General features: G+C 47.4%; 1 protein-coding gene across 4 annotated transcripts in view; it reads right to left on the reverse strand.

Moving 5' to 3' along the window:
• Window positions 1–23,980, reverse strand: part of KCNN3 (potassium calcium-activated channel subfamily N member 3) — a 180,424-nt gene that overhangs the window by 43,903 nt on the left and 112,541 nt on the right. For 3 of the 4 annotated variants that reach the window (XM_036870085.1, XM_036870076.1, XM_036870095.1), the window contains exon 3: window positions 22,876–23,294. In XM_036870085.1, coding sequence (XP_036725980.1) covers window positions 22,876–23,294 — 419 coding nt within the window. Of the gene's footprint in view, window positions 1–18,976; window positions 19,077–22,875; window positions 23,295–23,980 lie in introns of those variants that run through there. The other variant, XM_036870105.1, reaches the window with a different exon arrangement.

Below are 23,980 nucleotides of genomic sequence, written 5' to 3' on the forward strand. Positions count from 1 at the left end.
ATCGTGCTCCCCTCACATGTTGCAGCCAGGGAAACCTTTCCAAAACAGAGGACTTTCCCCCACTCAAAACCCACTAGTGGCTCCCACTGGCCTAGGGTAGGGGCATGGGGTGTTCCCCAGCCTCAGCGTGGAGACACACAAACAATCTATCCAGGACTAAGAGTGGTTGAAGAGTTGACATCTGTGAAGGATTTACAAGATGGTTTCAAGGTTACCCCTATGATAACATCACTCTCGCAGTCTTATGTTCTGATTTGCTTTCTCCAGTGGAAAGGAAGGGCTAGGACTCCGGCTAGGCTGGTGGAAATGACTTATAACCTGGGGCACACCCACAGCAGAAGTCAGGTATCTCAACACCATCTCTCCTGCGTCACTAGAATAAAAGAAAAAAGTAAATAAACAAGGTTGGGAACTGTTGGCTGTGATAGAGGATTAAGTCCAAACTCTTTAGACTGGCCTGGCCCCTGCCTACCTCTCTAACCTTGAGTGCAGCTGCGACCTCTCATTGACACCCCCTGACAAGCAACTGCTTATTCTCTCTCCCACCCTGTGCTCCCCCACCTCCACGCTCTGCTGGTGCTGGTCCCTCTGGCTGGAGTCCCCTCAGGCCCAGAAGATCACCTCCTCCAGAAAGCCTTCCTGGATCAAGCACCCTCTGCAGAGCACCCTGAGACGCAGGGTCCTCCCTGTCACCTCCTACCAAAGGATCTAATCACGTGCTTGCTCCTGGGGCTTGCCCTTCCGCATGGCCCGGTGCCAATCCCGGGGCCCTGGCACTTGGAGGAAGCTCTGAGAATCTGCTGAAGGAGGCAGTGAGTGAACAAGGGTCCAGGGGATGTGACTTTCAAACTTGGTCTCATCTCACTCCCCTCCACGAGCCTCTGCTTTCTCACAGCTGCTGCCTTTGGTTTTCATTCAGTTGCACCCTCCTGGGGCCTCAGTCTTCAGCCTGGGAGCTTTTTCTCTCCTGGTTGAGCCTTTTCCTGACATTAGTCACAGAGTGTGATTTGGAAGCAAAGGGGCTTCACAGCTCTTGGTGTTTTATACACAAGAATACCAGTGGTTGGGATTCTTGCCAAATATTTCCTCAGAGAACTTAGAGATGATCTATTTCTCATCTCGTTTTATTTCTGGGACTAACTCTATGAGGCGGGTAAGACTGGATATATAGCCCTATTTTAAAAGATAACAATCAGGGCTTTTCTGGTGGCACAGTGGTTAAGAAGCCGCCTGCCAATGCAGGGGACATGGGTTCGAGCCCTGGTCCGGGAAGATCCCACATGCCATGGAGCAACTAAACCCGTGCGCCACAACTACTGAGCCTGCGCTCTAGAGCCCGTGAGCCACAACTATTGAGCCCACTTGCCACAACTATTGAGCCCACTTGCCACAACTACTGAAGCCCGCACTCCTAGAGCCCGTGCTCCGCAACAAGAGAAGCCACCGCAATGAGAAGCCTGCGCACCGCAACGAAGAGTAGCCCCCACTCGCCGCAACTAGAGAAAGCCGGTGCACAGCAACCAAGTCCCAACACAGCCAAAAAAATAAATTAAAAAAAAAATAAATTTAAAAAAATTTTAAAAGATAACAATCATCATCATCATTTGTCAAATGCCAGCCATGTGCAACGTGGGCCAAACTTTTGTGTGCATTATCTTATTTAATCCTCACAATAACAAGATTTGCAATTGTCATTTCCTGTTTTCTTGAGTTGGAAACTCAGGCTCAGCCAGATTAGGGAATTTGCACAAAATAAAACATTTACCAAGTGGCAGAGCCTAAGTGTGAGCTTGGGTCTGGCGTATTCCTCAGCCCCATCTTTGACCATATTATGCCTTTGAGGAACTGAAGGCCCAGTGAGGTTGATGGGAGAGATTACTGGGGATGCTCCCTTTCTCAGGTGTATGATCCTGGATGTGTATTACAATGAGCCAGCTTCACAAGGGAGTGAGCCAGAGCCAGGGCTGCCCTGTTCAGCACCGTAGGTTGTGTGCTGTGCAACTCCAGGGAGTGCCATTCGCGGAGCCGTCAATGCGAATGGCGCCCCCTGGAGGGCAGTGCCGCGTAGGCAGTGGTCCCGGCTAGAGCCTCAAAGGAAAGAAGGGTGTCTTTCTCCTCTCAGTTATACTTTCCAAAGAGAATTAAAGGCAGGCAGCTGCCCAGGCGCACAGATGTTGAGGAGGGCACAGAGCTGCGGTCTCACCTGGGCAGCGTTAGTGTGGGAGGGAGGTGGGGACCGCTCTGTGACCAAGAACAAAGAGAAACAGGCTGGAAGAAATATGCTGGGAAGGAGTTTTCTTGTTACTGTTTCCCAGAGCAGTGGGGATTCCAGGGCAGGACGTGGGAGCTCTGGCTGGACAGCTTCCCCTGCCACTGAGAAGAGGGGGTGCCAAAGAGGTGAGTAGGAAGAAGTCTAACTCAGCACAGACACCCACCCCCATCTGGGGAACATGGCTTCAGCGCTCTGGGGGCTGCAGGATCTCCCTGACCACAAGTAGCCTGCATGTGGAGGGCAGTTGCCTCTAACCTCTAACCTCTTTCCACATGCCTGGGCGTCCAGATGGCACACTTCCTTGGATTTCTGGGGGTGGACTTTGGCCACTTGAAGAGTGACAAAGTCTCGCGCAGGGTCTCAGGGCCTGGTCCAGGCTCACCTGTCCCACAGCCAAACCACCCAGACCTTGGCTTATATGATTAACTGGAAGGTCCTGGAACACATCAGAAAGAAAGCTAGTTCTGAAGCTCGGGACTGTGTGGAGAAGGGAATGGAGACAGCCAGCACCTGCACCCCTCCAAGGGGGGGTTTCTTGCTAGAGGAACTTCTAAATCTCCGCAGCTGGCATGCCCCAAGATCTACAAGAGCAGCAGCTGGAAGGAAAGGCTCGTGTGCTGGGGCCCCCCTGCTCATCTCTGTGGCCCCAGGAGCAGAGTGAAGGGATGCAGCTGGGGAAAGACAGCCTGCAGCATCCAAACTCCTTTTTTCTGCCTCTTGAACTGAGAGATTCTTGCTGGGGAAAGAGAAGGAGCAAGACACAGGAGACACGACCCATCTGGACATTTCTTCTCATTTTCAGGACATGAAGAGGTTGGTATAAAATCCCCTGCACATCAGCGGTCTCCTCGTGAGCTCCGTCTGCTCCTCTGAGAAATGAGGGGGCCTGGGCCCCAGCCCCATGCAACTGTAACCCCCCAAACAGGACGGAGAGCTGGCCAGGTAGGGGAGTGGTCAGTGACCAAGAACAAACAGAAACAGGATGGAAGAAATACCCTGGGAGCACGTTTGACGCTTTAAGGGGCCATATTTGGAAAGACACAGATTCCCAGAGACTTGCCCTAAATTGACCTGATGGTGACAAGTGTCCTTAGAAACACAGTGTGGCTGTGCTGAGGGGTTTTGCCTGCAGAATGGGGTTCTCCTAAGGAGCATTAACCAGAGGCCCAGGACTCCCCAGCCTCTGGGCTTTTCTAGGGAGGGGAGAGAACAGCCATGGACGTACCATCAAAGACCTGGGCAGGAGGTGCTTTGCCTGTTGGGTAGGCTTTGTCTCTGGGAGTCACTGAGTCTTGGGGCTACCTTTAGCCAGACAAACCTCATTCTTTTCAGGCAAGGAAATGGAGGCCAGAGAGGAGCACGCTGGGCCCAAGTCCATTGTACTTCTCATCACTGTGCTGCCTCTTCCTACTCCACCAGCACCAGTCATGTCAGCCTGGGATGGTCAGTCCCAGGAGAAAGACCCTCAACAGGGAGCTTAGATTCTCTCCAACTTGTGTGACTCTGGACAAGTCGCTTCCCCTCTCTGGACCTTGGTTTCTTCATGTAACATGTGAGGATTTTTCCAGTTCTTAGGTAGGTGTTTCTATGATGACACTCTACCATCACCCACACATACACACCCTCACTCAACCTCCACCTGGTCTCTGGGGAGCGTTTGGCTGGGCTGACTGCAGACACAGAAGCCAGTCATCTTCACAGACAGGAGGCCTTTTACATCCCATGGGGAACAAGATGAAGAGTTCCGCTCAAGTGGAAACCACCTAGCGGCCTCCGCCCAGAGCCAGCCAGCCACCCCTTGGGCAGCTGCAGCAGGTGGGCACCAAGTTACACAGAACCTCTGACGGCTCCTAACCAAGACTTTTGACCACTGAACACCTGTGATTCCTGAAACAGAACAGGAGAGGGTGAGTTGGTGCCCCAGCTGTTATAAAAGAGTCAGAATGGCTACACTCGGAGTCACCTGAGTCCGCCTGCCTGTCTCTCTCCCCCCTCTTCCTCCCCAACCAGCTTGGAGAGGCCCCTGGAGCCTCCTCTATCCCAGCACCCCAGCCCTGGCTCTGTTTTCCAGGACGCAGCCATCACAGAAGATGCTTGTTACATGTTGCCAGGCAACAAAATGCTGCCTGAAAACTACAACCCACCTCTGACACTTCATAGAGCTGGAAACCGGCAGATGAGAGGAGTCTGCCAGAACAAAGGAGAAGCATCAGGAGGGAACACGTCGGAGCTGAGCAATTGCAGAAGCAAAACGAAAGAGCCCAGACAGTTGTATAAAGTACCAAACAGCAAACAGATGGGGAGGAAAAACTGACTCACTGAAATGAGGGAGACAGAGAGAGAACGTGACGTGGAGGAGAGCCCTCCGCGGGTCAAGTCCTCGAAAGGCCTCCTTTATTTTATTTTTGGTCAAATCTGTCATGATTAGAGTTGAGGTTGTTGATAAGGAGGATCATGGTAATGATACTGATGATGATTCCTCAGGCAAACACTTATCTATCGGCTTTTACTTTGATGAGTGATTTTATTAAACACCCTCAAGCAACGACACGATTTTCCACAGACTTTCCAGGAAATAACAATTATTCCCTAAAACAAAGATCTCCGCAGCCATCACCATCACCCCCTTGCCCAAATACAGGATCATTCACTTGTTAGCTTAAGTGACCTTGGGCTCTGGAATCTCAAGCCCTGAGTAGATCTGGGAGAGCCAGGCCCAGGAGATGCCCAGGCTGGAAGGCTCCCTGGCTGCCAAGGGGACCTCAGAGGGAGGTGCCGGGAGCTCGACACGGGAGTGTCACGGGTGGAGGACCCTCCCTCTCCCGGCAGGATCTCTGGGCCAGCAGTGAGATTCTGCCTCACACCCAGAGATCCTGCCTCACATACCTCTCAAAGCCTCCATTCCCTAGTTTCTGAAATGGGAAAATTACTCCTGCCCTGCCCACCCCACAGAGTGCTGGCCCCAGAGGAGAAAGTGCATAGACTGAAAAGCTGTGAACAAGAAGGCAGTGTTCCTGACTTATTCAAAAATAATGCCTAACCTCCTACAAGGGCTGGGCATTCTAGAAAACATTCTCTTACAAACTTACCATCTGCTGGGGGAGAGGCAATTAACAAGCAACCTCACACAATGGTGGGTGAGCTACCCCACTGCCCTTGGCTTCAGTTTTTCCATCAGTGAAATGGAGATAGCATCACAAAAGATTCTTGTGAGGGTTAAATGGGATGATGAATGCAAGAAACCAGTACTTAACAAATGACGGCTCTCTTTCTCCTTCCTCAGGCTTGAGGTCATCCTTAACTAGGCTTCTGAGACCCTGGCTCAGTCTCACCAGCCCTCCAGCTTTGCCTAATTTGGCCGCAGCAACAGTCTGGCAACCTCAGGAGGGTATAGTCTAATTTCTGAAATAATGAAAAGCCTCAAGACACATTTACTCCCTAAATAAAATCCACAGTTTAAATTATAAACAAGAACAAAACAAATTAAGAATGTTGGTAACTAAGTGAGAGCAATTTCATATGCTAAACTTGACAAAATAATTACAAAGCTACTACCCAGTTAACTGTATTCACATTTACTTAACTCTGTAAGTTTGACAATACAGCTGTTTACTTTATGAATTTTGACATATACTTTCTCAGAAAATGCCTAGCCAGTCTCCAACCCCGCCTGCCCCGGCCCCCCGAAAACTGACATCGTGGCATTTGAGGATGATGGGCCGTTTCTACCTGTACTCACTAACAGGAAGTGGCTTCCCACTAAAAATTGCTGTTTTTCTACAGCACCATCACAATTTCCATCTAGGTACCAGATAGCATGCCCTCAAACAAATTATAAATTGGCCTCAGAGCGCCAACTGAAAGGAAAACTAAATTCGCTTTGCACATTTTGCTCTTTCTCCTTTGGCCCCAACACAGTCACATAAGACAACTCCCTAATTTAACAAATATCCCAAGGGCCCTACAGCAGGCAGTCAGGATCCCGGGGTCGCAGGCCTCTACTGCCCTATGAGTCAGGGGACAGGACAAATCACCGAGTCTTGTTGAGTTGCTATGTCCTAATCCACTAAATAGGGGGCTCTGGACTCTATTGCACCTGCTCGCTTCTTAGGGCCATTGTGAGAAGCAGAAGAGATTAAGTCCTGGATTTTATGTTTTCCCCAGCTTTTCGTTCCCTCTCTTATTTGAATTTCATACTCACCTAGGAAATAGCTAAGACAGGTTTATATTTCCAACCTACGGATCAGAAGAATGAGGCTCAGGAAAGGAAAGGATCCAGTGTTCCCCAAGAACCAGCTACAGTCATAGGCACTTGTCTTATTTAATAGAGGGTAAGTGACTTGCCCAAGGTCACATAGCTGGTGCACTATTAAGCTAGGCTGTGAGCCAGGGTTTTCCGACTTCAGATGTCACCGCTTTCAATTTTGTAGGCAATAAAACCTCACATAGAAATGTGAGGTGTTATTACAATCATTGCTAATATTACTGAAATTGAACCAAATGGGTTTTATCATGAGTTGACTGTAGAAGTCCTTGGACAATAAAGCAAGGAATATGGACTTAATCTTCTAAAGGGAGCAATTGCATGTTTTTTAGGGGTAATAGAATGTATCTAGTGGTAGTATAATTTGAGGCCAGAGAAGCTACTTCTATAGTCCAGTGTAAGATGACAGGGATCTGTGTCAGTGAGGTAGCAGGAAGAGATGAGTTTGAGAGACATTATAGCATAAGAACCCTAGGGCTTGAGGCCTGAATAAAGGGGTGAATGGGGGTGGGCATAGGCACAAAGATAGTGAATGGTTATGAGCCTATGAGATAGTTATGGCCCAATAGTCCTCCTTCCCTTCTTCATTGTAAAAGAGCCCAGGAATGAGCAATGGCTGCCAATAATAAAGACTACATTTTTCCAGCCATGTGAGTGACCAATGAACGTGAATGGAAATGACATGTGTCACTTCTAGGAAATGTCTTTAGAGAGAAAGAGCACACCTTACTTTGTCCCTTCCTCCCTCCTGCAGTCTAGAAGGTAGATGGGATGGCTGGAACTCTGGCAACCTTCTTGAACTATGAGGAAGAAGCCATGTACCAAGGCCGGCAGGGCAACAAGGCAGAAGAAGCCTGGGTTCCTAATGCCATGGAGCACCATAACTGCTCTGGAGTGACCCTTTTCCAGTCTTCTTTTGCATAACAAAGAAACTTCTATTTTGCTTAAGCTGCGGTTATTTTGGGTTTCCTGTCACTTGCAGCCAGAAACTAATACTAACTGGAAAAGTTCCTGAGAAAAAGAAGACAAAAACAGAGAAGCAGAGAGAAATGAGGGGCAGCATGATGAGTTTGAACAGAGACTTGATACATGGGACATTCAGTCTTGGCCTAGTACATAGGAGGTATCCAAGAACCCTACACTGCCACCACCACCCTTCTAAGTCACCATGTCCTTTGCCCTGGCCTGTGCAATGGCCTCCTAACTCATCCTCCTAGTAGTTTCCTTGCCCACTTCCAATTTATTCTCCACAAAGTTGCCAGAGTGATATTCTTAGAATGAATGAGGTTGTATTACTCTCTGACTTGAAGCTTTCAGAGGCCTCCCACTGCACTTGCCTTCAATCCCTTAACACAGTCCCCGGAGCCCCCTCTGCAGCTCAGGCTCTGCCACAGCCCCATGCCTGTCCACACTACCCTCCTTCCAGCCACTCCACACACCATGCTCTTCGCCAGCTCAGGGCCTTTGTATGTTCTGTTCCCTCTTCTTGCAGAGCTCATCCCCTTGGTCTGTAAATGACTCATTCCTTCCCATCCTTCAGGTCTCAGCTGAAACATAACCTCTCTGGAGAGACCTTCCAAGCAGGTCCCAGCTGAGTAGGATTCCTCTCCAACCCCATTACTTAAAAAAAAAAAAAAAAAATCATCGCAACCTTGTTTCTTTTAACAACTTCAACAGTATATACCATAGATTTGAAAGTACCTACTTGTGTCTTGAGTTGTTATTGGTCTACATGGTCTTCCCTGGTAGACTATAAGCTCCATGAGGGGAAAAAAATCACGTGTGTTTTACTAAGGTATATTAAATGGCTAACATAGTGCCTGGTGAATAGTAGGGCTCAACAACTACTAACATTATTCCTACTTAGCAAGCCATTCGGAATTGAGCATTACATCTCAGGGGAAAGGCTTTGCTCAACGTTTAGACTTCGGAGGTGAGGATGCATTCTTGTGAGACTGGATGCATTCTCTGGGGGCAAGCATGATAGAGAGATGCCAAAGGGTGGAGAATGTCCTTTAGGAAGCAGATCTGATGGAGAAAAGAAGGGGATGGGGAAGACCAGCATGAGATGGGTCCAGAGAGCAGCGGGTGTAGGGAGTGAGCTCAACACTGGGGCAATCCCTGTTTAAAGATCTGCAAGGGCCTGAAAAACCACTGCTTTTATCAGCGGGAAAACTAAGGCAGAGAAATGGGCTCCGAGGCCAGATCCAGAGCCCCTTGCTAAAGCTGGAAGCAGGACATGAGCCTCTTGACACTTAGGGTCCTAACTAGTTCCCCACTTGGCTTAAAACCCTTTGGCCTAAATTCAGCTGTGGCTCTGTCAGGTGGCAGGCTGAGTGGGGTGCGGGTGCTGGTCATAGGGCGCAGGCTAAGCGGGGCCTGTGCAGTTGTACTGAGGAAATATTAACAACAGCGTGTGGGGCTATAGGTTGGGACTGTCAAAAGTGCCAAACCTAAACAGAGATGTGCCCTGGGTCTCACTCCCTAATTCCCAGGTCATTATGCCTCTTCTGGGAGATGCTTGCTCTTCCCATGGGCCACTCTCAAGGCGCACTAAAAGGAGAATAATGCCGAGAAAATGGGAGGTTGCCTAATCTTTGGGGCACTGTGTTCGGTCTGGGGCCTCCAATTTGTGGGGACACTGATGACCAAAGAGGAGGGTGAGAAAGAGAGTGGAGTCTGATAGGAACTGAGTCCCGTGAGGACTTGCTGAAGGATCAGAGACCATTAGATTGAAGAAGATGAAACCTGAATTCTCAAACGTTTAAGGGGCCTTCAGCGGAAGAGGGAAGATCAGCCTGCTTCACTGGGTGCTCAGCATGTGCTAAATGCTTTGCCCTGTGCTAAGGGCTTTTTGTGAATTATCCCACTTCCCGGATGTCCTGAGGCTAGCTTGCCCAAGGTCATGGCTGTAAGAGCTTGAGCAAGACCCCAAGCCCGTATCTGCCTAGATGTCAATGGTTTAACCACCAGCCTATGTTGCTTGAATTTTTGTGTGGATACAGAAAACAGGACCCAAGTCAGAAACTATGAGGAGTTTAACTTTAACCAATATTAGGAAGATATTTCTAAGTCAGAGCTGTCTGCAGACGGATTGAATGGTCTTTTAAAGCGATGAGTTCCCTGTCCCAGAGCATGGTCAGTAGAGGCTGCATGACTGGCGAGATTAAGTACATGTACGATGTCCAAGGTAAATGGTGAAACCAGGAGCCACATGGTCTTTTAACCCTGAGTTCAGGCTGTATTCAGCCTCTGCGCGCTGTGTCACTGCATGTATTGGCTCAGCTGCAACATATTTAACACTTTCAAAAGGAGTTTTACTCAGTAGGCTCTGTGCCCCCTCTACTGTAGGGGTGTTGAGCTCATCTGGCCCTTCTTAGTGTGTCTGGGCCTGTCTGGGCCAGCCTGCAGGGGCTTTGTTGGCAGGCAGCTCCCATGAGCCTCTTGGGAAAACAAAATGACCGGGTGTGGTAGGGTTGGTGGGTTCCCAGGGCCACTATTCCCAGGCCACCAGGGGACGTGGTTGCCAGGGAAACTCTTGGGCAGTGCACAGAGCCGGGAAGTAGACATCCAGGCAGGGTGGGAGGTGGAGGTGGGGTAGGGCTGGGGATGCTCAGTGAGGTTCCATTTGGAGTATAGCATATCTTGCCCATATTCCCTCCCAGCTCAGCCTCTGAGGGACTGGGGCCAAGCCTCAGGGGACGGAGGAACCTGTATTAAATGGAAGGAGAAAATCTCATGAAAAAATCTCCTAGCAGATATGCTATGAGAGTGGGAATGCAGGGCTCCCCACCAGCTTGGGCGGCAGCAGCTATGCCCGCAGTGGAGGGAGGTGGAAAGCACAGAATGGCAAGGAGTGCACACATGACGTGTCCCAGGCCACCAAACACATGGAGAAGGCCTGTGGGGTGAGGATCCAGTCCCTTGCTGGTGGGTGCCTGCACTGAGATGCAGGGCACCAAGAGATCACCAGAGGCAAACAAAACCACCCCAAAGTTGAAAAATGGAAAAGCTGACAGAATGTGGATTTCCTGTCTTGACTAATGTCAGCCCACAAATAGATGTGGCTGACGTGACTTACAGGAAACCCTCCCTTTTCCTCACCTTGGCTCCCTCCAAGGATTCCCACCCTTGTAAGATTTTTGGCATTGTCTCCTCCCAGTGGTACAGCCTTTTCAACTGGTCCTGGGGATGAGAATCAAGCCTGGGTGCCCTTAGGCATCCATGATAAGAAACAAGCAACTTCCCCCTTATACATCAAGGGTGGTACTAGCTGTGTACCATCCTTGGTGGAATCAGGAAGATGGTCATTCCAGTCCATTTCTGCAGGGCTTAATTGTCAGATCTCATTTGAGAAAGGTTGGATGATCCTTCCCAGCTGGAGAAAGAGCCCTGTCCTTGGCTGGGTCTACCTAAGGCAAAAATCCTGGAGGCAAAGGCACTGGCCACCTCCCGCAGAGAGAGTTTATGTGAAACCTAGTGTTTAGCGTAACACAAGTTGGAGTAATTTGGGGATTGACTTGACTGGAAAAATGGAATGGTTTCTCAGTGCAGTGGAGTTCACTTTGCACCCACACTGTCCCAAACTAATCTTATGGACATTTTCCTCATTTCTTGATTCTCCTTTCTAAGAGGTGTCATTCATTACTTATAATTTGTGAATAATATATTACTTAATATAAATTAAAGGACCAAGAAACCAGTCACAAATTAACGATTTCCATGCGTAATTGTCAAAGAGCACAAACATACTGCCAATAATAAAGGAAAGAATTGTTGAATCAAAAATAACAGAAAGAGCAAGTGGGCGGAGGTAGTAAGGATGGGGAAAAATGTAAAACATGCACATGAAATAAAAATGCGACGCTACTAGAAGCAGGAAAGAGGCAACCTTGGGGCAGAGGAGCCAGTCCTGAAGTTTATTCTTGTTGCCCTGGGCGCCGGCGCCACAGCAGGGTTGAACCTGAACTCTGGCGGCGCCAGGAGCTGGCCGACTGGCTCCTCCCCCGCGGCCTGCCCCTTCCCGTGAGACCCCGCCCACCGGCCCCCACCTGTTCGCGTTCCCCCGCCCGCCCCGCGCCCCCTGGCGGAGCGAGCCTCGGCCCCGCCCCGGTACCAGCCTCCTCCCTCGGACGGTGCCTTCCGCGTCATTGCTGGCACCCCAGAGCCTGGCCTGCCTAGAGCCGGTGCTAGAGAGTTAATGCAGCCCTGCCTCGGACCACACCTCACCTGCACAACTCCACCTGCCTGGACACCGGTTCTAGGTCCTCCCATAATCATCCCGCGGCCACAGAGGGGCTGTAAGTGGCACCCCCGCCCGAGGAGAGAGGACCCCAGCCTAGGCTCACGTCATCCCCCTACCTTGTCCACTAAGGCCACTGGCAGCTAAGTCTGAAGGGGAACCCTTTAGGAAGGAACTTTTATTGAGCTTTTCTGAGAAGATTATATGTAAAAACTGAGTGAGCCGTTAAACTTCACATTCCAAGCCCTGTTGATATAAAATATGAGTTCCTGTGCAAGATGAGAAGAGGGGCTTTGTGGAGGGAGAAAAAACAAAATGCTCCCTCTTTACATTAAAACACACACACATACACACATATATATTGCCATGCATTCTCATTGAAAATACAATAAAATGTAATGAAAAAAATCACATGTAACATCCCACAGAAAACAATAGATGCATTTTCCAAGCATTTTCTACGCTTGTTATACATCTATGTTTTTTTTTTTTTTAAAGGTGTAGGTTTTTTGTTTTTGTTTTTTTATTAAATTTATTTATGGCCGTGTTGGGTCTTCGTTTCTGTGCGAGGGCTTTCTCTAGTTGTGGCAAGCGGGGGCCACTCTTCATCGCGGTGCGCGGGCCTCTCTTGTTGCGGAGCACAGGCTCCAGACGCGCAGGCTCAGTATTTGTGGCTCACGGGCCCAGTTGCTCCGCAGCATGTGGTATCTTCCCAGACCAGGGCTCGAACCCGTGTCCCCTGCATTAGCAGGCAGACTCTCAACCACTGCGCCACCAGGGAAGCCCCACATCTATGTATTTTTAATTGGTAACATCCTATATAATACCTTTGTGTGCTCTTTTTAAAACTATTACATCACGACTATTTTCCTACCTTATTATAGTCTTTGAAGGATGATTTTTTAAAATTGTTGCCTAACTACCCATCATATTGATGTGCTATGATTTATTTAACTGTTTAAGCCCTGGACATTTGCTTGGTTTCTGATTCTCCACTGCTGTAGAACGCATCATGCCAAAGAATCTTGACATAATTGATTATTCCATTAGAATAGCTTCCTAGAAGGTGAATTCCTGGGTTAAATTTATGAACTTGTAAAGGCTCCCCTGACATACTATTTAATTGTTTTCCAGAAAAATGGTGCTAATTTTCCTTCTTGCCATCAGTATGAGAGAATCAACCTATCCACCCCACCACAAACAATAACAACTTTCTTCAGCATCGAATTATATTTATTTAAATTTTTGTCAATTCTGGAGGAGAAAAAGCAATTCTCCTTGTAGTTTCAATTTGTAGTTCTTTGATTTGAGAGGCTGTGTTTTTCATTTTATTGGTTATTTGTATTTCTTCCTTTGTGGTTGTCTGTTTTTATTTTTAGCGTTTTTTTTTTTTTTTTTTACTGAGGAGATGAGTTTTTCTGATTGGTAACTAAGACTGCTTTGCACAATGGGATATTTACCTCTTCTCATGTTTGCTGCAAATATTTTTCCTAGTGTAACATTTGCTTTTTTAAATAAATTTATATTTTTTGAAGGACAGAAATCCAAAATTGTATGTATAATATAATCAGATATACTGGTCTTTTCCTTCACATTTCTTCTCTTCTAAGATTTTATGCTTAACAATTCTCTCCCATCTCAGGATTGATTAAATATTCACTTTGTTTTCTGGAGCTTGTTCATGGTTTCTTCTTTTACATCTGACTCTTTAATCCACCTGGAATTTATTTTGGTGGCTGGTGAGAAGTGGGTTTCTTTTTTTTTTTTTTTTTTTTAAATATATTTTATTTATTGGGTCTGTGTTGCTGCATGTGGGCTTTAGTTGCGGCGAGCGGGGGCTACTCTTCGTTGCGGTGCACGGGCTTCTCATTGCAGTGGCTTCTCTTGTCGTGGAGCACAGGCTCTAGGCACGCGAGCTTCAGTAGTTGTGGCACACGGGCTCAGTAGTTGTGGCTCGCGGGCTCTAGAGCACAGGTCAGTAGTTGTGGCGCATGGGCTTATCTCCACCGCAGCATGTGGGATCTTCCCGGACCAGGGCTCGAACCCGTGTTCCCTGCATTGGCAGGCGGATTCTTAACCACTGCACCGCCAGGGAAGCCCTAGAAGTGGGTTTCTAATTTGATTTTTCATCCAAGTATCCAATCTTCCCATTAACATTTATAGAATAATCTATTCCTTCCTAATTGGTTTTTTCCTCAAATATTGGGTTCTCACATACTAGGATTTATTTCAGGAGTTTCCATTAGGTTTCATTGATCTGTCATTACTGATTTTTCAGTAATGCCACAGGGAATTAATTACCTTAGTTTTGTAACACATTTTAATATCTAGTGGAGAAAGTCCCCCTCAAAGGTCTTCTCTTTCAAAAAAAGTTAAGCTATTCTCTTTCATTTATTAAAACATCCTCAGAATCAGTAGGTTTCCACCTTCAAATTTCTAATTTTGTTTGTATTTTCTTTTTTTCTTGATTAGATTTATTTGAAATTGATATCTTTTGGATTCACAAATTCTGTTTTTCTTTGTTTAAATTCATTAATTCCTGTCTTTGTTATAAAGCTAATTTGTTCTGAGGCTTGTTCTGTTCTTCTAATGAATTCAATTTATTTTCATGCTTTTTATTTTAAATGAAAAATCTTAAGGATATTTTTCATCTGAGAACAACTTTGGTCACATCTGAGTTTTAATATATAGAGTTGTTGTAATTTTTCAAATAGTTTTCAATGGTAGTTTTGAATAATTCTCTTTTGACCAAGTTATAGTTGAGGAGACTGCTTTAAAAGCTCCCCCCAAAAGTTTCCTTTTAATTGAAGTTTATGGCCTTGTCGTTAGAGAATATGCCTGAAATTTTTTTTCTGATGTTTTGAAACGTGTGGCCAAGAAGTTGATCAATTTTTGTAAATGTCGATGGATGCTTAAAAAGAAAATGTATTATTTGTTTATAGGCTACAAAGTTCAAAATTTATCAGACAATTAAAACATTAAAAACTCAGATCTTCTATCTCATTTATTTTTGCATAAAAGTTCACAGTTTTCCTGTGTATAATATTTTTATCCATGTTAAATGGTTCCTTTGGACCATTTAATGGTTTTGGCTTTGAATTCAACTTGGTTTAAAATGAGGATTTCTACTCAATTGCCCTTTGGTTTGTACTTAATTAATAAATCTTTGCTATTCACTTATTTTTCTAGGTCCTTCTGTTTTAGCTACCTCTTTTGTAAACAGTGTAAAATTAAATTTTGCTTTTAAATCCTATCTAAGTAAGGGACATTGTCTTCTAATTGGGGAGGTAAATTCAATTATGTTGATTGTTATAAATTTTATTTATTTATTTATTTATGGCTGTGTTGGGTCTTCGTTTCTGTGCGAGGGCTTTCTCTAGTTGTGGAGAGCGGGGGCCACTCTTCATCGCGGTGCGCGGGCCTCTCACTATCGCGGCCTCTCTTGTTGCGGAGCACAGGCTCCAGACGCGCAGGCTCAGTAGTTGTGGTTCACGGGCCTAGTTGCTCCGCGGCATGTGGGATCTTCCCAGACCAGGGCTCGAACCCGTGTCCCCTGCATTGGCAGGCGGACTCTCAACCACTGCGCCACCAGGGAAGCCCGATTGTTATAAATTTTAAGTTTGGTTTCCCCTCATCTTGTTTCAGGCTTTCTGTTTTAAAATTCTTCCTTCCTGCTTCCTTTATTTTTCTGTCTCTGATGATGCTTGTGTGTCTCATCCAGGAATGTGGAAAATGCACATTCTCAAGGTAGGGAAAAGCAAGGCTCTCAGGCAGGGGGTTGGGGGTCTCGGGTCTGCCGACCCCTGGCTCCATGACCCAAGGCACATTGCGTAACCGTAACCTCCCTGGGCGTCCATTTCCTCACGTGTAGGATGGAGATAATGATAGTCCCTGTACCTCACAGAGCTGTGGTCTGGATTAAGTGAAATAACACCTGGCTGATGCTACCGTTATCATTATTATACTTATAAAATTCTACCTGTGGTTACCCTTAGCTTTAAAAAATGATTTAAACTATATTTCTCTAATTATTAAAATTGAGAGATAAGGCTTTTAAAATTCTTTTCTACTTAATATGATGAATTTATCATGCTTTTACTCATCTTTCCTAGACAACTTCTCTCAACTTTTCAATCTGAGAGTTAGCAACCCTCTCATTATTATGGAATTATTATTTTGTTGCATACATTTACACTTTCCAGAATCTACTTTTTCTTTGACATTAGAATTTCGTTTTACAATCATGTTTAAATGTAGTCTGGATTTCATGTTTACCTGGTTTCAATACTGTCTACCTGTCTTTCTTTCATATAGTTCCATTATTAAGATCTTAATTGTGATTCATCCCTTGGTCAACGGACACACAAGCTCCCCAAAAAAGTGTAGGTTGTAACCTTCTGAGCCCACAAAACTCCAAGAATGACTTTTGTTCCTCTTGTTTCCTCATGTAAATGACACAAATGCCCTAATGTCTCCTGGAATTTAGGGTTCTGAGGAGAAGTCAGCTTTGTGTTGCCTATGTGCTTCTAGGATTGTTTAACCTTATGATTCAGAAAATTTTCCAGAAAAAATATTATTTTTCCCCCTATTCTAAGTGGAAAACAGGAAACTTTTTGATCTGAATAATCTTAACCTCCCTACCACCCCCCTGGCAGGCCAATTCTGATAAAGGTTTCTTCATGTATGTCCTTGATTTTGCTTTTATCCGAATCATTCTGGTTTCTTCCTCCAAAATAACTCTAGAGCTAGGATTTAGCCTTGATTCTGCAGCTTCCAATTCTGTCCTATTCACCCTCTTCTCTCATCTCTTTGTTCTTGTCTTCTACATTTGGAGAGAACCTTTGTTTGTCCTTCACATTCCGCATTTTAAAAAATTCAGTGCCCCAATGTGGATTTTCTTTTTGCTAAAACAATTTTCATTTTCTGTGAATTCTAGGCTTATGTGAACCAGATACATTTTCATTTCATACCTGCCCACTCTTCTCTATCATAGAGATCACATCTTCTTGCACCCTGTAAGGGATGCCCAAGAATTTTCAAATGTTGCTTTCTGTTCCTCATAATTAAACGTTATTCTGCATCTTCAGAATTATTTTCCTCTTTCTTAATGCTGCACATTTGTTTCAAGGCCTCCTGTATGATTCCCCTTCCCTCCCCTCCTCAGTCTCCCCCACCCACCCCCTGCCGGGAATTCATCTTTGAATTAGGAGTGATCTATCCAGACCTGGCACCCGGCAGCAGGATTGCCCTAGGCTGCTCCTCTGCCCAACGGGGTGCTGATTTCCCCTTTCTCCAGCTAGAGGGCAGGGTTCCAGGTCTAGCAGGCTTCATCCAGTGTGACAGGATACTTTCCTATCCTTACTAACTAGTTCTCTCATTCCCCAAACCAGTGGTTTGCATCCTCTAAAATCATGGACTCCTGCCAGTAAAAAATTTTTGAGAATGCACCCTCCCCCTGCTATATGTATATTTATTATAAATTGTCCACATGTATTACAGTCTACCTGCATATTAAGATTAGCAAAGCTTAATTTTCGTAGATAAAAATAACTATGAACAGAAACTCTGATCATTTCTTTCCGTCGTCCCAGTGGGTCACTGTGCATGTGTTACACGTTGGAGGTTGTGCCTCACATCAGAGGGCCCATGAGAACCCATTGCTCTCAGAGCTCTTCCCAGCTCTGCCCAGCACACAAAGGCTCTACTTAGGCACACGTGTCAACCCCGTGCTATGTGCTTCCTTCTGTAGACCTTCTCTCTGCTCCTTTCTTGGAGCTGAAGCCCCTGGCGGAGGTGGCAGGAGACTGTGGGAAGGAGACGGGGAGGAGGAGGGAACTGTACTTGCTCCCGGCTTCTGGCTGGTGCAGACCTGGGCGTATGGGACAGAAGCAGAAGAGACTGGAGGAAGGAAGCCTCTTTTTATCTTCCTTATGATGGGAGGAGTGGCTCTGTTTTAATGAGAGAAAGAATGGCCACTCATTGTTTTTCTCCAGTTCCAGCAGCCAGGTCTCCAGAATCCATTTTCTCACGAAAATGCCAATATACAGACTTAGATGAAAGTTCACACCATCATCACCAAAGACCTGTTGATAGGCTGGAAGGCCTGAGATACTGACACGGCCTGTGAGCAGAACTTGGGGCCTCAGGAGAGAAGAGGCCAAAGGGATTCCAGTCACGAGGCTAGGAGGTCATTTACAAAACTTGGCTCGGGGTCACAAGACTCAGCTCACTCTGTCAGTGTCATGGGAGGCCTTGTTGCTCCTCCCAGGGAGATAAACAGCCACATGTGAGCTGGCAGACTTCGTTCAGGGTGTGCCGGGAAAGCCCCCTTCCCTACCTTGCTGCCTTTAGGTCTGGGGTCCCCAGTGGTCTCTCCACCAGCTCAGCTGCTTGGTGTGTGACAGTGTTTAATGAGGAGGATCCTCGGATGGGCTCTGGGAGGCCTGTGGGAGGCGGGCACGCGGCCAGGAGAATCCCAGAGAATGGCGAGTGCCACACTGTCAGGCCTCGGAACCCATGATGTAATGCTTCACTGGGGTCCAAGGAAAACAAGCCTGCTGTTGATGCTGCCCTCCCAGCAACCGGGCACTGCCCTCCCCGTAGCAGGCTGTTCTGGGTAATTACTGATTCCCTCTCCCTCGTTGGAAGGAGGAAATGTGAAATACCTTTATTGTCACATAAAAGCCAACCCCAGATATGAGAAATGTCTTTCAAAATGAGTCTTGCTGAAGAGGGATTTCCATAGCAACTTCAGAAGTGTGTGTTCACAGCTAGAGATGCATCCGGGCTGATGAAACCCACCTGGAATGTGAACAAACCCTGCTCTGTGCATCAGCAGAAGGGAGTTTTTCTAGAGCCTGTCATGCTGCTATGTGACCTTGGGCGAGTCCTTTACCCTCTCTGCCGTCTCAGGTGACAGAATTGTCATTGATCAGGCTGAGAGAGAAAAACGGCATCTTGCCCACATTGGACAGGGCAGGTCCTTCCACGCTGGTCCGAGGCTTCAGTCCTCCAAAGCAGCCCCTGCCTCCAGTTTCTGTCCGGTCTCTGGTTGAATAATTCCTATCTCAGTCTCTGCCAGTCTTGCTGATTATTTGACATTGGGGAAGGACAATGCTCATTTAAGCTTGATTCTAAAAGAAATTGCTTGGTCTTTTTAAAAGAAGCACTTTGCCTGATTAGGAAAGAATATACTTACTCATAAACGCTTCCACAGTTCCATAGGTCAGATTCCTGGGGAAGAGTCACTGGGACGCTGCGATTTGAGTGCGGGAGGTTTGTTGGGGCTGCTCTCAGGATCAACACCCGTGGGGCCTGAGGGACGTAGGACTGGGGAGAGGGAGGGGTTGAAGTGCCACGTGATCCCTCAGGAGCCCTGGAGCCAGGAAGGCCCTGCAGAGCTGTGAGGTAAAGGGGCTGGGCCTTTAAACTCCTACACTGACAAGTCACTGGATGCTGCTGCCCTGGGCAGGAGGCTTGATCTTAGCTGAGGCAGCTCCCTTCATCCAGGGCAATTCTGCCACAGCCGACAACCCCAGCTAAGGGAGTGAGAGCCTGGGCCGAGAGGTGGCCCCGGGGTAGCATACCACAGCATCCACTACACTCGGGTATGTTTGAATTTAACATGAAGGCAGCCCTGAAGACAGGGTGATAAAATGGTTAAAAGCACAGACATCAGAGGCAGGCAAAACAGCAAGACTGGGATTTAAGTGTCAGTCTCAGTAGCTTTGAGACGCTCAGATCGGGAAAGTCGCCAGGAGAGTCTAGGCCACAGTTTCCTTGTAAGTGCAGGATTCAGCCTGGGCTGGTGAGACAAACATGAAGTTCAGAGTCAGAAGCAAGTTCAAATTCTGGCTCCATATTTACTGGCTCTGTGACCTCGGGCTAGTTACTTTACATCAGTTTCCTCCACTCTAAAATGAGGACAGGACTTCCCTGGTGGCGCAGTGGTTAAGAATCTACCTGCCAATGCAGGGGACACGGGTTTGAGCCCTGGTCTGGGAAGATCCCACATGCCGTGGAGCAACGAAGCCCGCGCGCCACAACTACTGAGCCTGCGCTCCAGAGCCTGCGAGCCACAACTACTGAGCCCGTGTGCCACAACTACTGACCCCGTGCACCTAGAGCCCGTGTTCCGCAACAAGAGAAGCCCACGCACCACAATGAAGAGCAGCCCCCGCTCTCCGCAACTAGAGAAAGCCCGCGCGCAGCAATGAAGACCCAAGGCAGCCAATAAATAAATACATAAATAAAAAGAGAGTAACTATTTTAAAAAATAAAAAATAAATAAAATGAGGACAATCGCAGTGCCTCTACCACAGGGCTACTGGGAGGGCAGATGGAGATAAGAGTGAAGTATTTCACACAGAACTGGCACAGGGTAAGCTCCCAAAAAACAGGGGCAATGACAACACCCCACATGTTTTAATATATCTCATGTGAGATCTAAGCAGAAGCCTTTTGGTCAAAGGGCCTTTTCACAAGAGAAGGGGAAGCTTTAGGAGAACCTTTGATTTGCTCGTTGCTTCTCTGTGCCTTTGCCTTGGACTTCAGCTGGGCATGTCAGTCATCTCCGTAGACAGAGGCCCATGGTCTGATGGGGGCCAGGTCAACCCAGCCCCAGTGTGGAGGCCATGGAGTGTCATTCAGTGCCAAATAACGTGCAACAGGGTACTTTGCAAACTACACACTTTGAATCACGCTCATCATCCGATAAAAAATCATCACCCAGACTTCTGACAGGTTCAATAAACAATGAAACTCACTTGCTGGTACTTTGTTCCATGTTTGCGCATCTGAAAAATGGGCTAATGATACACACCAAACAGGGTCGATTTGAGGACATGGATGTCAAACACCTTAAGGGGCTATGAAAATTCAATTATTATTGCTGTTAGAAGACTCAGCTTTGATCAATTAAAAAGGAAAACAGGGCTTCCCTGGTGGCGCAGTGGTTGAGAATCTGCCTGCCAATGCAGGGGACACGGGTTCGAGCCCTGGTCTGGGAAGATCCCACATGCCGCGGAGCAACCGGGCCCGTGAGCCACAATTACTGAGCCTGCGCGTCTGGAGCCTGTGCTCCGCAACAAGAGAGGCCGCGATAGTGAGAGGCCCGCGCACAGCGATGAAGAGTGGCCCCCGCTTGCCGCAACTAGAGAAAGCCCTCGCACAGAAACGAAGACTCAACGCAACCAAAAATAAATAAATTAATTAATTAAAAAAAAAAAAAAAAAAAAGGAAAACAGGAAAAGCATAGGTCTACATATAGTAGGAATTGGTTTGTTCTAATTATAAAAAGGCAGCCACAAGATTCCCAAGAGTTATCAAGAGATCTCCGTTATTAGTATTAATGGTCACTATCATTATCACAGTGTACGCTTCACGTACGTTATCTATTTGACTCCAACAACAAATCCTATAAAGTTAGTATTATTATCCCCAGCTTGCAGATGAGAAAACTGAGGCCCAGACTGGCACCATATTGCTCAGCTAAGGGAACTATGAGGAGTCTGGGGTTGGAACCCAAACATATGCTTTCTCCATTGCAGAAAGAGTGTCTGCTTACCAGAGAAGATTCATGAAGCCTGGTGAGGTATGGTCCTACTTAGAGCAGGTGTTATAATGTCAGCTGCTGAGTAATGATGGGGTTCTGAATACGTGGGTATCGTGTGTCCTTCAGGCTTTGTATGTAAGAAATGTCTCCCAGCATGGCACTGGCTCTCAGAGACTGACCCTGCCACGCGCAGGGATCCCTGTCTGGCTGCAGCAGAAGGGCCTCTTCATCTGACTGCGTGTCTGCTGGCCAAACATCTGAAAGAACTGTCTGCACACAGAACATTTCAAAATAGGTGGGAAATCTGGTTCAGTGAACCCCTGAGATATCGTTAGACTAACTCTCCTCCAGACTTCTTTTGCTTGTTTTATCTCTCCTGGGACACTGGTACATGGAAGATTTGACAATACAGTTTTATGTGATAATGAACGAAGGGTGACTATGGGATCCAAGTAAATTACACAGGACGCTTGACCAGGCCTCCCAGCATACTAAAAATAACCTCTCTCAAGTAAATATATATCTTCCTTCTGTCTCAAGTGAGCCTCACTTTAAAATGAGGACGCTGAGGCCCAGAGAGGTGAAGTGACTTGCTCAAGGTCTCACGGCTACTTAGGGGCAGAATCCAGGTTTTTAACCTCGGTGTTCAGACTCCACATATGAAATCAGAGAAAATGAATACCCAGCACAAGCTTGAAAGGGAGAGGAGTCAGTAAGGGCAGCTTGAGGATGGCGGTGGAAGGGGGTAACCACAGACCTGCCCTTGAGCCTCGATGATGGCAGTTGTGAGGGGCTGGCATGATGCCTTAGAGCCCCAGATCTCTATTAGGCCATATCCCCCTTCTGTCCTACCAGCCACCAGCCTCCCAAAACAGTGTTTCCCAAAGTATGTTCCATCAGTGAGGTGCTTCTCAAACTTTAAGGTGCATACAAATCACCAGTGAACTTGTTAAAATGCAAATGCTATTCAGTAGTTCCAGGGTGAGGCCTGAGATTCTGCAATCTAACAAGTTACCAGTGATGCTGGTCTGTGGACCAAATTTTTGAGTAGTGAGGCATCCATAGTGATGTACAATGAAAAGCGTTGGTGGGTGAATACTCTTGAGAAAATCTGGACTAAACAAAATTAAACCAGTTTCATTACTGCAGGACTTCTCAGAGGCTTTAAAATGCTAGCGAACGTCCTTGATCTCCAAGAGGGAGAGATAATGCAGAAATTGCAAAGTGTTATATGTGAGAAAGGGGTAATGATAGAACCAGAATGCTTTGAGATATACTGGTTTACAAAGAACAGGAAATGAGGATTATATATGCATTTTTCCCAGCTTACCTTGGTTCCAATGTTTCAATGTTGCAGCTCATATTCAGCCCCAACCCAGTCCTCTCCTTTCCCATTTTCTCCTGAGGTGTTTGGGTACATGCCTGTTTCTTCCATCAGACCACATACAGCCGGGCCCCCCTGCTCCTCCTCCCTTCCCCCCTCCCAACATGGGCTGTGTGCTCAGAGGCCCCGGTCGAGTGGAGAACCCGACCCGCCGGAATACCTTTCGCAGACGCGGACGGTCCAGGCAGCGATGATCCACAGTGAGATGCTGAACACGAGGAGCACGGTGCCGGGGCAGATGGTCATGAGGGTCTTCATGACGAAGCGCGTGTTGAAGTTGATCTTGTTGAGGGCCCCGATGCTGCGGGACGAGGCGTCGGTGAAGAGCTTGCTGTGCAGTAGCATGACGCGGGCGATCAGGTACAGGCGCAGGAACATCGGGATGGACAGGATGATGTCCACGTCGGCCTCCGCCCGCGAGGGTGTGTAGGAGAAGGCCAGGCGCGCCGTCCAGAAGAATTTGTACTCGCCAGGAATGGGGTGGATGGCGCACACCAGCATCTCCAAGCTGATGTAGAGGATGCGCTCGTAGGTCATGGCTATCCGCCAGTCGTCCGCACCATTGTCGATCACGAAGAGCTGTGGGAGCAGAGAGCCTGTTAGCACAGCCAGGATGGGACCACACAGCGGGGGCGAGGGAGGATCCGGCAGCTGATCCGCCTCAGGGCCCTCTTGGAGGCCTCGCCTGGGTGAAGAGAGCCCTGGACGGGGAGTCAGGAGACCTGGCTAAGACACGTCAATCTCTGGGCCTCCATTTCTGTAAGTTGCTTCCCAAGATTCCTTCCAGCTCCAAGGAGCCCCTAAACTGGTTGTTTCATGACTAGGAAGAGGAACAGCTCACCTGTATTGAACACAGGTCCCTGGGCCCCGCCAGGCCCTGAGCTGAGCCCTAAGGGGGATGCGGAGATGAAAAGGCTATGTTTCCAGAGTGAGCCCATAGGGCTGGCAGAGACGTCTCTTCCCACAGGAGAAAAGTGTCTGCTGGCAGCACTTTGCTCTCAGTCGGCGGTGGGGTGTTAGTGGTGTGGGCCCTGGAGCCAGACTGCCTGGGTCTGGATCCTGATCCCAACACTAACTAGCTCTGTGACCTTCAGCAAGTTATTGAGCCTCTCTGTGCCTCAGTTTCCTCATCTGGGGACAATGATAATAATACCTGCTGCATAGTGGTCGCTATGTGGCTGCAATGGATCAGTACGTACGAAGTGCAGAGAATCCTGTCTAGCAACCAGCTCTGTAAGTATTAGCTATTGTTATTTTTAGTGTTA

This window comes from Balaenoptera musculus, chromosome 1 (genome assembly GCF_009873245.2).
Source record: "Balaenoptera musculus isolate JJ_BM4_2016_0621 chromosome 1, mBalMus1.pri.v3, whole genome shotgun sequence".
Taxonomy (NCBI): Eukaryota; Metazoa; Chordata; class Mammalia; order Artiodactyla; family Balaenopteridae; genus Balaenoptera; species Balaenoptera musculus.